General features: G+C 32.5%; 1 protein-coding gene across 1 annotated transcript; it reads right to left on the bottom strand.

Annotated features, from left to right (window-relative positions):
* Window positions 1-9,198: 9,198 nt before the first annotated feature.
* LOC134715714 (ADP-ribosylhydrolase ARH1-like) lies at window positions 9,199-12,637 on the bottom strand. Its single transcript, XM_063578074.1, has 2 exons — window positions 12,320-12,637; window positions 9,199-10,439 (listed from the first exon to the last, which is right to left on the bottom strand). Exons 1-2 carry the CDS (start codon window positions 12,545-12,547, stop codon window positions 9,273-9,275), a joined length of 1,395 nt encoding a protein of 464 aa, XP_063434144.1. The 5' UTR covers window positions 12,548-12,637; the 3' UTR covers window positions 9,199-9,272.
* Window positions 12,638-13,303: the final 666 nt, after the last annotated feature.

Below are 13,303 nucleotides of genomic sequence, written 5' to 3'. Positions count from 1 at the left end.
CAGAGGGATCTTTGCAGGACCATTCTTATTGCGCCGGCTTGGAAAAGACAGTCTTGGTTCCCAGAACTACTACTTCTGTGTTGTGCGAAGTCCTTTTGTCTGCCTCTAAGAGAGGATCTACTGTCTTAATTCAAAGGAAGAAAACTGCATCAGGGTCTGGAGAATCTCCATCTGCACAATTGGTTGTTTTCAGGAATTCCCTCAGAAAGGCAGTTTTTTCCGAGGGAGCAACCAAGTGTATCTCAGGATCAGTCCGACAATCTACAGGAGCAGTTTATGACTCCAAATGGTCAATCTTCTGTACTTGGTGTCTGTCGAAACAGATTGATTCAATCTCAGTTACTGTCCAACTGTTAGTGGGTTTCTTCCTCTATCTTTTTGAGGAGAAGGGTTATTCTCCTTCTATTATAAAGGAATATAGATCTGCCATAGCCAGAACAATATAACTTTCAGGAGGCTCTGATTTTGGGGATAATTGTCATTATTGATAAAAAAAAAAAAACGTTTGCCTTTAGAGACCTCGTCAAAGGCGTTTGGTTCCTTCTTGTGACTTAGGGTTGGTTTTGAAGGTTCTTCAGTTTCCATCTTTTGAACCTTTACATTCAGCCTCCTTCAAATTTTTATCTTATAAATGTTGTTTTCTGATAGCTTTGGCTACTGGTCGCAGAAGGAGAGAGATTCATGCAATTTCTGAGTCTTGTCTCCGCTTTGCGATTGATAAATCTTCAGTTACTCTTCTCACTAATCCATCTTTTTAAGCAAAAAAACAGTTATGGAAAATTTCTACTAAAAGTAAATGTAATTTTTGTCAAACAGAAGAGGAAGATTACTTTCATTTCTTTATAACATTTTCTTTTTTAAAAGACTTATGGGATAAAGTGGAATATCTTCTTGCACAACTCAATTTTAAATAAGATATCAGTTAAACAATTTGTATTTGGATACAAAATATCAGATAAGTGTTATTATGGTTTTAACTAATTTTTTTTTACAGTTTTAGGTTTTTGTATTTTCAAGTCATATTATGTTTCAGAGCAAAAATTGAAATATTTAGATATGTATGAATTGTTTTAAGGAATTAAGAAGGGTTATGAATGAAAGCAAAATAATTTCTCAAAATGTATTTTTCATAAATTTGAAGAAATTGATTTATAAGAATTAGTTGAATATATTGTAATAGTTTATGTAATATTGTTTATTAAGGTCTTTTATATTCTGAGTATGTTCCTGGCAACTCAGAAGTTTTTTTCACAGGAATACTCCACTGGCGCTTGTACAGTGAAGTATAATTGTAACAAGATATCTTTAGAATAAAGAATACATTTGTTGTTAAAAAAAAAAGAACCAGTTACCTGATAAAGGTTCTGGTTTTATTACTTCAATTCAATTCAATTCAAAGTTTTATTGCCATATAAATTTTAGTTTGTGACATTTAACAACAACAAAAACAAATAAAGACAATAACTAAGTAACTCAATATATATACACAAATTCGGGTAAATATTAAAGGGTCCCCTGTCCTCAGTTCCATTGACTTTTTTATAAAGGATCCTAGTTTATTCACTTGTGTTGGTGTTGATGGGTTAAGTATATATATAACTTTGTCATTGTCAGTGAGATTAGCAAATACTTTACTTTCTCTGTTAATGCAATCAAAATATGTTAATCTAATATTTGAATTATGAGAACAATTTATTAAGAAATGTTTCTCATCATCTAGTACTTTGCATTTTTTGCAAAGTCTCTCTTCGCGAGGAATTTTAAAATGCCTCCCTTTTTTAATTAATAATGAATGGTCACTGATTCTAAGTTTTGTAATTAACTTTCTAAATTCAAAGTTTGGGTTAGAGAGGTAAGGTTTGATTCCTGCTTTACCTCCCACGGCGGATAATAAGGTTTTGTGTCCAGTGAGAGCCTTGCTTGTTTACCTAGCTACTTCGGTTAAATTAAGGTCTGCTGGTTTTTCTAGGTTGTTCATTCCTATTAAAAAAGGAATTTCTGACATTTCTGCTAAAACCATTTCTATCTTGATTAGCAATACTGTCATTTTGGCTTATGAGTCAGCTTCTTCTGAAGTTTTAGTTAAACATCAAGTTAAAGCACCTTAGCCTCTTCTTGGAACATTTTTAATTCCCCCTCTATGTCGGAAATCATGTCAGCTGGTATTTGGAGGTCTGATAGTGCCTTTTATAACCATTATTTACGGTCCATGCCTCTTCATTATGACAACCTCTATTCTTTAGAGCCTTTAGTTGCTGCTCAACAGGTTGTTTTTCGTCCTCTTAATGATGGGGATTCAGCGCTTCATTAAATTCTGTTATCTGTTATCCCCCCCCCCCCTTCATCCACCTTAGTTCTTCGCATTTAAAGGAGAAAATGATGAAGGTTTCGGACGCGCAGGTGTCAGATGGGAGAGGTTGTCACGGGGTCATGGTTGTTTGATTTGATTTTAATAAATTCATGTTATAAACAGCTTTTTTTTTTATTTAACAGTTGAAGTTTTAGTTCGTCTTTCAACTGTTTCTTTCTTGTATGTTTACATTCCTTGATCTGGGAGCAAATCTCAGGATATTAAAGAAAAATACAAAAAAAAAAAGAAGAAAAAAAGCGGTATTTTCAAAAATAACTTTACTGATAGCAGATAGCTTGAATTGCCTTTAAAAATTACAGCCAGGATTTAATCTTGGAACCTCTGGCACGGTAAAAAGTAAAAATCACAATAATACTGAACTCAGAGGAAAATTCAAAACGGAAAGTCCCTAATCAAATGGCAAAATCAAAAGCTAAAACACACCAAACGAATGGATAACAACTGTCATATTTCTGACTTGGTACAGACATTTTCTAATGTATAGAAATGATGGATGGAACCTGGTTTTATAGTTAGCTAATCCTCTCACTTGTATGATAGTCGAAGCCAAAGATCTGCCAACTGATACATGAAGTAATTCAATAGTGTATTTAATGTATACTACACATGTAATTATTATATTGAATATTATTTCAAACAGCTAAGGTTAGATATCGGAAGATGTGGTGTGAGTGCCAATGAGACAACTCTCCATCCAAATAACAATTTAAAAAGTAAACCATTATAGGTTAAAGTACGGCCTTCAACACGGAGCATTGGCTCACATCGAACAACAAGCTGAATTTCTTAGGACATATATATATATATATATAATTATAGTATTGTTTGAATAATAACTAAAAGGATTCGTATTTCAGAATAAAAAATCTCTTCTAATAAACACTAAAGGTAATTATATGTTGAATTGATAAAGACATATATAGTATTGTATTAATTATGATAAATAAAAGCATCTGTTTTTTTTCAAAATAAAAAATAACTCTATATTATCCTGGTTACTTGAAATGAGGTAAATGGACCAGTAATGTCTGATAATTTTAAAGGACTAGTCATCTTTAGTTTGATTCCTTTCAATGTCTACTTGTAAATCTTGCTTCTTTTGTTTAGTAATTTCTTTACTTTTCTATCGCAATGTTTTATCAATTCCTGTTGTATTTCATGAATTAAAATGTACGTCACAACGTCCCTTGTTATATTACAATATTGCACGTGAATATGGCGTTTAAGAGACTTGGGTATTTTCTAAGTGCATAACAGAAAGAAATGTCCTAACACATTGCATGATATGTTCAATTCGTTTACGTCATTTAGGTTTCTGGTGGAGAGTTTTTTGAATTTTTGAATATTTGATTTCTATGGTATTATATTGTTCTCGTTTTCAAAGGGTAATTCTAAAAGAGGTAGGATGACAAGAACAATCAAAACCAAGGAGCAAACAAAGACTCACAAAACTAAAGGACATTTACATCAACAGTTATAAATAATAAATAAGAAACAACACAAATTCCAATAACTGGGAGTGAAATCAGGTGCTCCGGAAGGGTAAGCATTTCCTGCACCGTATACGGCACCCGTCGTATTATTTCTTTGTTCAGTTCGGTAATGATGGAAGGTTATTATGGGTGGCACGGTAGTATTTGCTTTCCAGAATTTAGGTTGCTCTTTTGTGTACTTAGGTAAATGTATCTAAACAGTGTGATTGGACAAAAAATACAGTATCAACTGAACATACTTTCCCAAACTGAGTGATGAATCAGGTGTAGAAAAATATGAAATAATTTTTCATACAGATGAAAATGAATTTTTGAGAATTTCTTTAATTTTGCATTCACTGCACCATAAAAGTCCTAAAAGTACTAGTGGCCTCAGGATTTTAAAAATAGCAAAAAAAGTAATCGGTCATGATACATATTAAAATTCATTTCTGAATGGTAAAATGAAAGTACATTGTACATCCGTTAACTGTGAATGTAGATTTTTTTGCAGTGTTAGAAAGTGGTGAAAATTCTAAAAAGGCTATCATTATCCCTTATGGGCCAGGAAATACTACCGTGCCACCTATGACTGAGGGAAAATATCATATATGATTTCTGACAAACTTTTGTCATAATGTCCAATCAGCACATGATTGCGACCGTAAAATTTTTTCATAGCCCTGTCTTTTTTGAGAAAGCAGTATTCCTCGTGCAACAAAATCAACGTGCTTTGAGATAGCTCTAGAGTAACGTATCAATTGAGACACTTATTCTCGATATGCTAGTGCCGCTGGGATGTTGCTACACAGAAATGGAAAGTTGACTATAGGAAAATTAAAATAAGTAGGATAAATTTCATTTGAATTTCTTCAATCTAAATCGCATAATCAAATCCGAAAGTTGATAAAACCAGCTGAACATTGAAGATTCGAAGTAATATACATTCAAGATATTACAATGTTATGTATTTCAAAAAATCAAAATGTTATTCAGCGATCTTCATTGTTGTTATAGACAGTTTTGCCACATATATATGTGTTTTTTGTACAACTTTCATTCGAGAACATCCATTACCATGATGAATTGAATTGTTTTCAGAAACACAAACATAGCTTTGCTAATATTATTTTGCGTCTGTGACGTAGAAAAAATTTTCACGTCAGACACGCGAATCAATGAATGTGTTTGTAGATGTATGTTTTTGTGTTTGTTAAATAGTTACTTTTAGAATTGTTACACGATGATGACTGCTGTATCCATATTTTGACTATTTTATTTATTATATCTGTTTAGTTCACGTATCATTGTAAATATAACGGTTTTTGATTAGACTGTCATCAAAGTGAGAGGGTTAGCGGTATAAAACCAGACTTAATCCACCATTTTCTACATTTGCAAATGCCTGTACCAAATCAGAAATATGACAGTTCTTGTCCATTTGTTTTTGAAGTGTTTTGTTATTTGATTTTGCCATGTGATAATGGACTTTTCGATTAGATTTTCCTCTAAGTTCAGTATTTTTGTGATTTCACTTCAGTTTAAGTATCAATCCCGGTTTATTCCGAAAATCAATTCTATCAAAACCTTTGATTTTTCAACCGTTTATACCACAATTTCTTTGGGATACTATACGGCATATTTTGAACAAAAATTGTAAATTTGCTACATAGAGTGACAAGTGATCATTAGATCAGTATGGTTGAAATCTTTATTGATCACATATTTGATGAGTTTAAATGTAGATGTTTTTCAAAAGATTGAGGGCATTCCTATTGGAACGAACTATGCGCCTCTCTTGTCTTAATATTGGGTTTTTTCCATGAGTCTGAATTCCTTCAAACACTTCTCAAAAACCAGAAGATTAAGGAAGCTAGATAATTTAATTTCACGTTAAGATATTATTGATGATGTTCGTTCCATTAACAATCAAAACTTTTCTTACTGGATTTTTTAATGTTTCCTCTAGATCTAGAAATTGAAGTCTCATTTATATATATATAACTCGAATTTAAAAAAAAAGCGGTGAGGTTAGTACCAGAGTATATTACAAACGAGAGTCAGAGAAGATTTTAATTTTGAAATTATAAATTGCCTCCACCTTACTCGCAATATACCAACTTCACCTCCATATTGGATATGCATTACCCGGACATTCAAGAGATTGCAGTTGCTACTCAAGACTTTATAACACGTCACCAGTGTCTGGGCAGAACGTTGATGAACCAAACCAGGGTTACATAAATGAACGTTGTTTCATTTTCTAAAAAATATTCAAATACCAAGACCTTTGTTGATAAATATATCGTATCAACTTCATAAAAAAATATAATGGTCTTGAACTAAGATAGAGTGTCATTTTTTGTTTGTCGAAAAAGCGAGACTAATCGATCCTACATTCCGTCGTCTGCGGTGTCGTCGTCGGCGGCGTCCAAAAATATTCACTCTGTGGTTAAAGTTTTTGAAATTTTAATAACTTTCTTAAAATATACTGGATTACTTCCAAACGTGGACAGAAGCTGTTTTATAATCATATGATACTAAGCAGAGGTAAATTTTGTAAAAATAAATTTTCATTTTTTTCGTATTTTACTTATAAATGGACTTAGTTTTTCTGCGGGGTAACATTACATTCACTCTGTGGTTAAAGTTTTTAAAATTATAATAACTTTCTTAAACTATCCTGGGTTTGTACCAAACATGGATTTGTTTATGATCAAAAGATAATATACAATAGTAAATTTTGTAAAAAAAATAAATCCATTTTTTCCGTATTTTACTTTTAAATGGACTTAGATTTTCTGCCAGGAAACAACACATTCACTCTGTGGTTAAATTTTAAAAAAAATAACTTTCTTATATTACTTTTAATTTGAACCAAACGTAGACAGCAGTTTGTTTATGATCAAAAGCTAGTATTAGAAGGAAATTTTGTCGATATTTTGTACCTGGGTATCTGTATTTTACTTATAAATGGACTTAGTTTTTCTTCCAGTTAACATTACATACAGTCTTTAGTTAAAGTTTTTAAATATTTTTTTAGATTCATAAACTATCCTGGATTTTTACCAAACTTGGACAGAAGCTTCTTACAATCAAAAGATAGTATCGAGAGGAAATTTTTTATTGATTTTTTTCTCAGTTTTGTTGAGCCTGTGATTTTCAGCAAAAGTAGGCGAGACACTGGGTTCCGCGGAACCCTTACAAATTTTTTGTATTCTTATTTATAATTTATAATTTTTGTTTTCGTGCTTTGTTTATATAACATTTTGTTTTTCTTTGTTGACTTATTCGTTTTTAGTGATTAAAATTATAACACAATGTTGACTACTATTCCCTAATTTTTGACATTTTGACATATTTGCTATAAAAATATATACTGTTTGTTTTGTTCACCCATTGTTGTCAAAGTAACGGAAGTGTGCGACTATGTGACTATCTTGAATTGAGCGTCTAATGTAGACGAAACGCGCGTCTGGTGTATTTAATTATAATCCTGGCATCTTTTACACTACTGGGTCGATGCCACTGCTGGTGGACGTTTCGTCCCCGGGGGTATCACCAGCCCAGTAGTCAGCTCTTCGGTATTGACATGAATATCAATTTTATGGTCATTTTTATAAATTTACTGTTTACAAAAATTAGAATTTTTCGAAAACTAAAGATTTTCTTACCCCGGAAATAGATTACCTTAGCCGTATTTGGCACAATTTTTTGGAATTTTGTGTCCTCAATGCTCTTCAACTTTGTACTTGTTTGGCTTTATAACTATTTTAATTTGAGCGTCACTGATTAGTCTTATGTACGCAAAACACGCGTTTGGCGAATTAAATTATAATCCTGGTACCTTTGATAACTTTTTAATTGAGAGGTTAGCCTAGTTATATAATCATAATTAATCCACCATTTTCTACACAAGATAATGCCTGTACCAAGTAAGGAATGTAACAGTTATTTTCAATTCGTTTTAATGTGTTAGAGCTTTTTATTTTGCAATGAGACTTTCCTTTTCGAATTTTACAGGGCGTTTGGTATTTTTGTAATTCTTCATTCTATAAAAAGAGCAATTATTATACAACATCTTGAACATGGGCACAGGACGTTTGCGCTTTTTTACCTGTTAAACGATAGGACATTTGCGCTTCAAATACCATGGACATTTGCGCTTTTAATTTTGATTCACCTGTAATAAATTGACCGGTCATTTGCGCTTTTTATCTACCTGCAAATAAATTTAACTTAAACATATATTTATCAATTCATTATAGTAAGACAAATGGTCCAGAATTCTTCCATGTCCACTATAATGAACAGTTCTACTCAACTCATCCAATTTATTTTTTAAATATATATTTGAAGAGTATCATTTAACAACAGACGGTGAATTACATTAAGATTCGTTCTTATGATGAACAGGCACCCAATAAAGAATTGAGAAAGTGAAACTTAATTATTTATTTGAAATGTTGGCACAATACCATTCAGAACAGATAACAAGGGCTAAATTTTTTCACTCTTTGGACATCAGATATCAAGCGAAAACTGATCTGTGATGACTATACGTGATTTAATATCTTTGAAATATTTACTTTTAGCTCTATATAATCTTTAAATATATGTCAAAGTGCTATGACATAAATGTGGTATGAAATGTGGTATGAAGTGATTTTGATGCTTATAACCATAAAGGAAAATATGACTTCAACTCTGCCGGGATAAACCTGCCAGTCCCAAGTCCAGATGAAAGAGTATGAATAGTCATAAAAACCAAATATTGCAAAAGCGCAAATGTCTTATGTAAAAAGCGCAAATGTCCTTTTTTTAAATCGCAAATGTCCTATGATTTGAAGTATCTAAATAAAAAAAGCGCAAATGTCCTATGAAAAAGCGCAAACGTCCGGTGCCGTTGAACATACAGCTTCTAAGACAAACGATACCTAAATCATTACTGTATCTTAATTTGCTTACTTGACTGATGTATCCCTATTTTGTATTTCATTTTTATCTATTATGTCTGTTTGTTTTGATCACGCATATTTCTTTCTATTATAGAATTTGATGTGACTGTCATACAAGTGAAAGGTTTAGCTAGCTATAAAACCAGGTTTAATCCACCATTTTCTACATAAATAAATGCCTGTACCAAGTCATGAATATGACAGTTGTTACCCATTCGTTTGATGTGTTTGTCTTTGAGCTTTTGATTTTGCCATTTTATTAGGGACTTTCCATTTTGAATTATACATGGAGTTTGGTATTTTTGTAATTTTGTACTTTTTTGTATGTCGAAATGAATTTATTTTTAAAAGCAAATCAAAATATAACCTACATTCCAAAAGAGTCAAGAGAATAATGTTATACTAAGAATACATATGGTTTATTTCATTGAATAAATACAATACACTTGTATAAAAAGTCAAGACAGTGCATCAAACATTAGTTATCACTTTTTCTGTTGCTTTCTTTTCTGCATCCTGGATAGTTGATTGTTTTGAACTGTCTTCACCAACCTCAACTGGTTCTGCGTTGTTGTCTCGTACTTTAACTTGTTTACTGTCCTTAGATTCTGGTGTTCCGACATCTACAGTTTCAGTGTTTGTATCTCTTACCTCATTTCCTTGACTTAATGTCCCAGACTTTTTTTTATCATGAGAAGCTAAAGGACTTTTCTGACTTGAATCACTACAAGTCTCAGTTTTATCCTGGCCTTCAGTTTGACATGGTATGCTCGATGATTGTTGTTCTTTACCTGTATGTGACATTTTGTATAGCTTTTCTCCTGCCTTTTCTAAACGTTTTCGGTATTCAAGTTTTTTATGGTGATTATCGGGAACTCCCAAAAATCCATATATTGCTCCAAACCAACACCCTGCCATTACTCCTGTGCTGTCGTTATCTCCAGAATGTAAAATACCTCTTTTACATATTTCAATCCAACTATCACCCGATCCGAGCATAGCATCATATGCAATCATTGGTGCATCATGTCCACTAGCTCCACCCCAACCAGAAAAACTTACAGATTTGTAAAATTTATCACGTTCATTGATTCCATACTCTGAGGGGAATTTCGGTAGAGTTTTCCCAGATGTAATGTTTCGTGTTTCTAAATAATTTGTCCATGCATTTTCGAAATATCCCCATTCTTTTAAATTATCTTTAACCTCATGACCCCTTTCCTTTATGTACTCACTAGCAAGAGGTAGGGTGTCCATTAAACCCGCACCCCACTGCTCTATTGGTTTGTTCTGTATAGCGTATGCTGTAAACAAAGCGGCTGCTAAACTTCCTAGAAATCCCGTTGGGTGGTGATGAGTCATACGTCCGGATTCTATGCTATCGGCGATCAAATCGGATAGTTGATCTGGCTTCGGATATCTAAGACCAATACACATTGCCCGCATCGCAGCGCCACAGCCACCACCTCGCGGATTGAATGGAATTTCATATCCTTTTTCTCGTAAAGGTTTCAGCATATGGCAAGAGTTCATTGTTGTTGGGCCAGGTGCTCTTCCACTCATGTCCTTCATACCTTCTTTGTATTTTTCTGCAATATGTTTATATAAAGTTTCTTTGTCTTTTGTGTCTTTAGTTTCCTGTAAATTACAAAAACAACTTTAGCAAAGCAATATAAAAGATCGTAAAGTACTATATACAGCTGGGCATCTAGGTGGGGTGGGGGGGGGGGGGTCCGGGGTTGCCCCTTTTATCTGACAATAAACAGCCGAGAACGATTCACATTGCAGGATCACACTGTGGGTTAGCACATTGTTGACATCTGGACAACGTAAACAAAATGTCTCAAAAGTACAATCACATTTATAACCAATAAATTGCATAATGCTTGTTATTTCCCATGCAATCCAACTTTTTGAAAGTCATCTAAGTCATGTAAGTTAAATTGTGATTATTTACTTCAATCAAACAAAGTTTTACCCAATGCAAAATAGAGGGACTTTTTTCTTGACTAATCAAACCAAAAGTAACAGTGTTTCATGACTTGAAGGATACAAATGTTTAAAATTATTTACAAAACTGCAATTATATAATTCATGCTGGCGGAGTTAAACTTACAAAATGTTGGCTCCTTAATTTAGGGGGTTGAAGAGAAAGAAACCAAGAACATTTTATGTCAATAATTAAGTGTACTGTGTAGGTCAAGATTACTTAAGAATTTTGGAAAAGTGGTTTTCGGATTAAAAAAATAGTTTCCCTTGCTTGATTTAATTTGTATTAGAATAATTACGTTAGATGTATGTTTCATTATAATACGTTATTCTGATTGGCTAATTGCTCATCACGTGTTATTCCGTAAGCAGTTGCATGAGACAATAACATTTCATTCATGATGACACGAGGTCCCACAATAAAGTGCACAGGAAAATTAAAAAAATTTACTTCATGAAAATCGTGTTTTTATAATCCTAGCTAAAAAATGTAATTATAAGTATTGAATGCTCTTTTTGTAACTTTATAGGGTTGTAAAAGCGTTGACCGTGCGTACATTTTTAGAAATACAAAATGTACTTCGGTCAACGCTTTTACACCCCAATAAATTTACAAAAAGAAGCATTCAATTCTTAAATGAAACTTAATATGCAAATATATGGAAGCCAGGATAAAATAAAATGGGTGTGAAAGACGGGTTTTTAGTTTTTGTTTTAGTTGCAGTGGTTCAAATTTCAACATGGGCAAATTGAGTTGTTATTAAACTGTTTTTATCATATATCTTATAATATTGTCGAGTTTTTATTATGTTTGATTATGTTTGTTTTGTCAATGTATTTGTCATAACCAAAATTGGTTTTTGTATGTTTTTGCAAATAAAGAATTATTATTAAAATTGATGTATTCTATTTTATAGGCTTTATAGTGTACTTTCACAGGCACTTGTCTCGGAAAAAAATGTCCTATACACCTTAATATAACAAGGTATATATTAATTAAGGTATATAGAAAATTTGAAGGTTATATTAAGGTTTATAGGGAAACAAAATTCCGAGACAAGTACCTGTGTTTACTTTCTCTAATTACTCTATGGAAATTTATCCCTTTTCGAGCTCATTGTATAAAAAAAAATAAACGTGAGGTAGCCGGTGATCTCAAAAGATAATTGGATGATTTTAAGGGTCATAACCTCTTTAGCTATAACTGGATGAATCAAAATATGCTAACAGGTGTTTATGAAATTGACAACTCAGTCGTGGAATGTGAAAGGTTCTCGAAGGGGTTTTTCGTTTAACAAAAAAAGAAAATATATTTTTTAGTCATTAGATTCTTACAGAGTTACAAATGGATTATCGGATTTATTCAATCTCGATTCATGTAAGAATTTATATATATATATATATATCATAATTATATGATCCATGATCGCCCATAAGATTTATCGTTGGCTATTATTCAGTCATGTTATATGATAACGTTATACTTAATCATTTAAAGTATAAAGACAGATAAATAAAATCATAAATACCATATAAGCTTCGGCTGTTGCCAAATGTAAAACAGTGTCATCGCTAACCATCCAATCCTTTTTTTTTATGTTCAATTTTTCAATTCCTCCTAAGTCTTCGGCTTCCTGGTGTATTGCGGTCCCCGAATGACAGAATTCCCAACTTCCATTTTTATATCCCATCGCGTCACCTACACCACTCAAAACCATAGCGGCAACATATCTTTCCAATATTGCTGGAGCTGCCATCTTAATAGCAGATACTTATCCTGCTTCTAAATATTGGCATTAGCAACGGCTGCCTATACGAATGGGTATTTCTACTTTCTGTTTTGTTTTGTTGAGATAATAATTTTCGGTTATTTCCCTTACTCTCTTACATTATAGCTTAAATACCAAATGTTAACCGATAGATAGAAAGGGGCGTTTAAAATCTTATAATTTAAATTATTTTTAAAATAGATCTGCTTTAATAAAATTAACGGTACCAATTTTCTTGCACCAGAAGCACATTTCGACAATACATGTCTCTTCAGTGATGTTCGTGGCCAAAATATTTGAAATCCAAAGCTTATATAAAAGATGAAGAGCTATAATCAAAAAGGTCCAAAAAGTATAAGCAAATCCGTGAAAGGAATCAGAGCTTTGCATAAGGGAGAATCATTCCTTTAAGCTTAATTTATAATAATTTCTAATATTTTGTAACAGCAAATTTTAATAACACAAAAAAAATCCGTATTTCATGCCAGTACCGAAGAACTGACTACTTGGTTGGTGATACCATCGGTGACTAATAGTCCACCAGCAGCTGCGTATTTCCATTGTTCTTGACTTTAATCAATGTTTACAGATCATATGAAAAAATGTTGGCATTCAATGAAATGTACAGCAGCAGTAACAATTAAATTTATAGATTTGATTTGAAGTTTGCCTTCCAAAAGTTAACTTGAACCACCTGGATTCTATCTCAAACCCCAGCTCAGTAGGACACTGCTCTACCAATCG

The sequence above is a fragment of the Mytilus trossulus genome, chromosome 4, assembly GCF_036588685.1.
Source record: "Mytilus trossulus isolate FHL-02 chromosome 4, PNRI_Mtr1.1.1.hap1, whole genome shotgun sequence".
Classification (NCBI taxonomy): Eukaryota; Metazoa; Mollusca; class Bivalvia; order Mytilida; family Mytilidae; genus Mytilus; species Mytilus trossulus.
The sequence above is the reverse complement of the archived record's forward strand: the minus strand, read 5'-3'. Positions and strand labels throughout refer to the sequence as shown.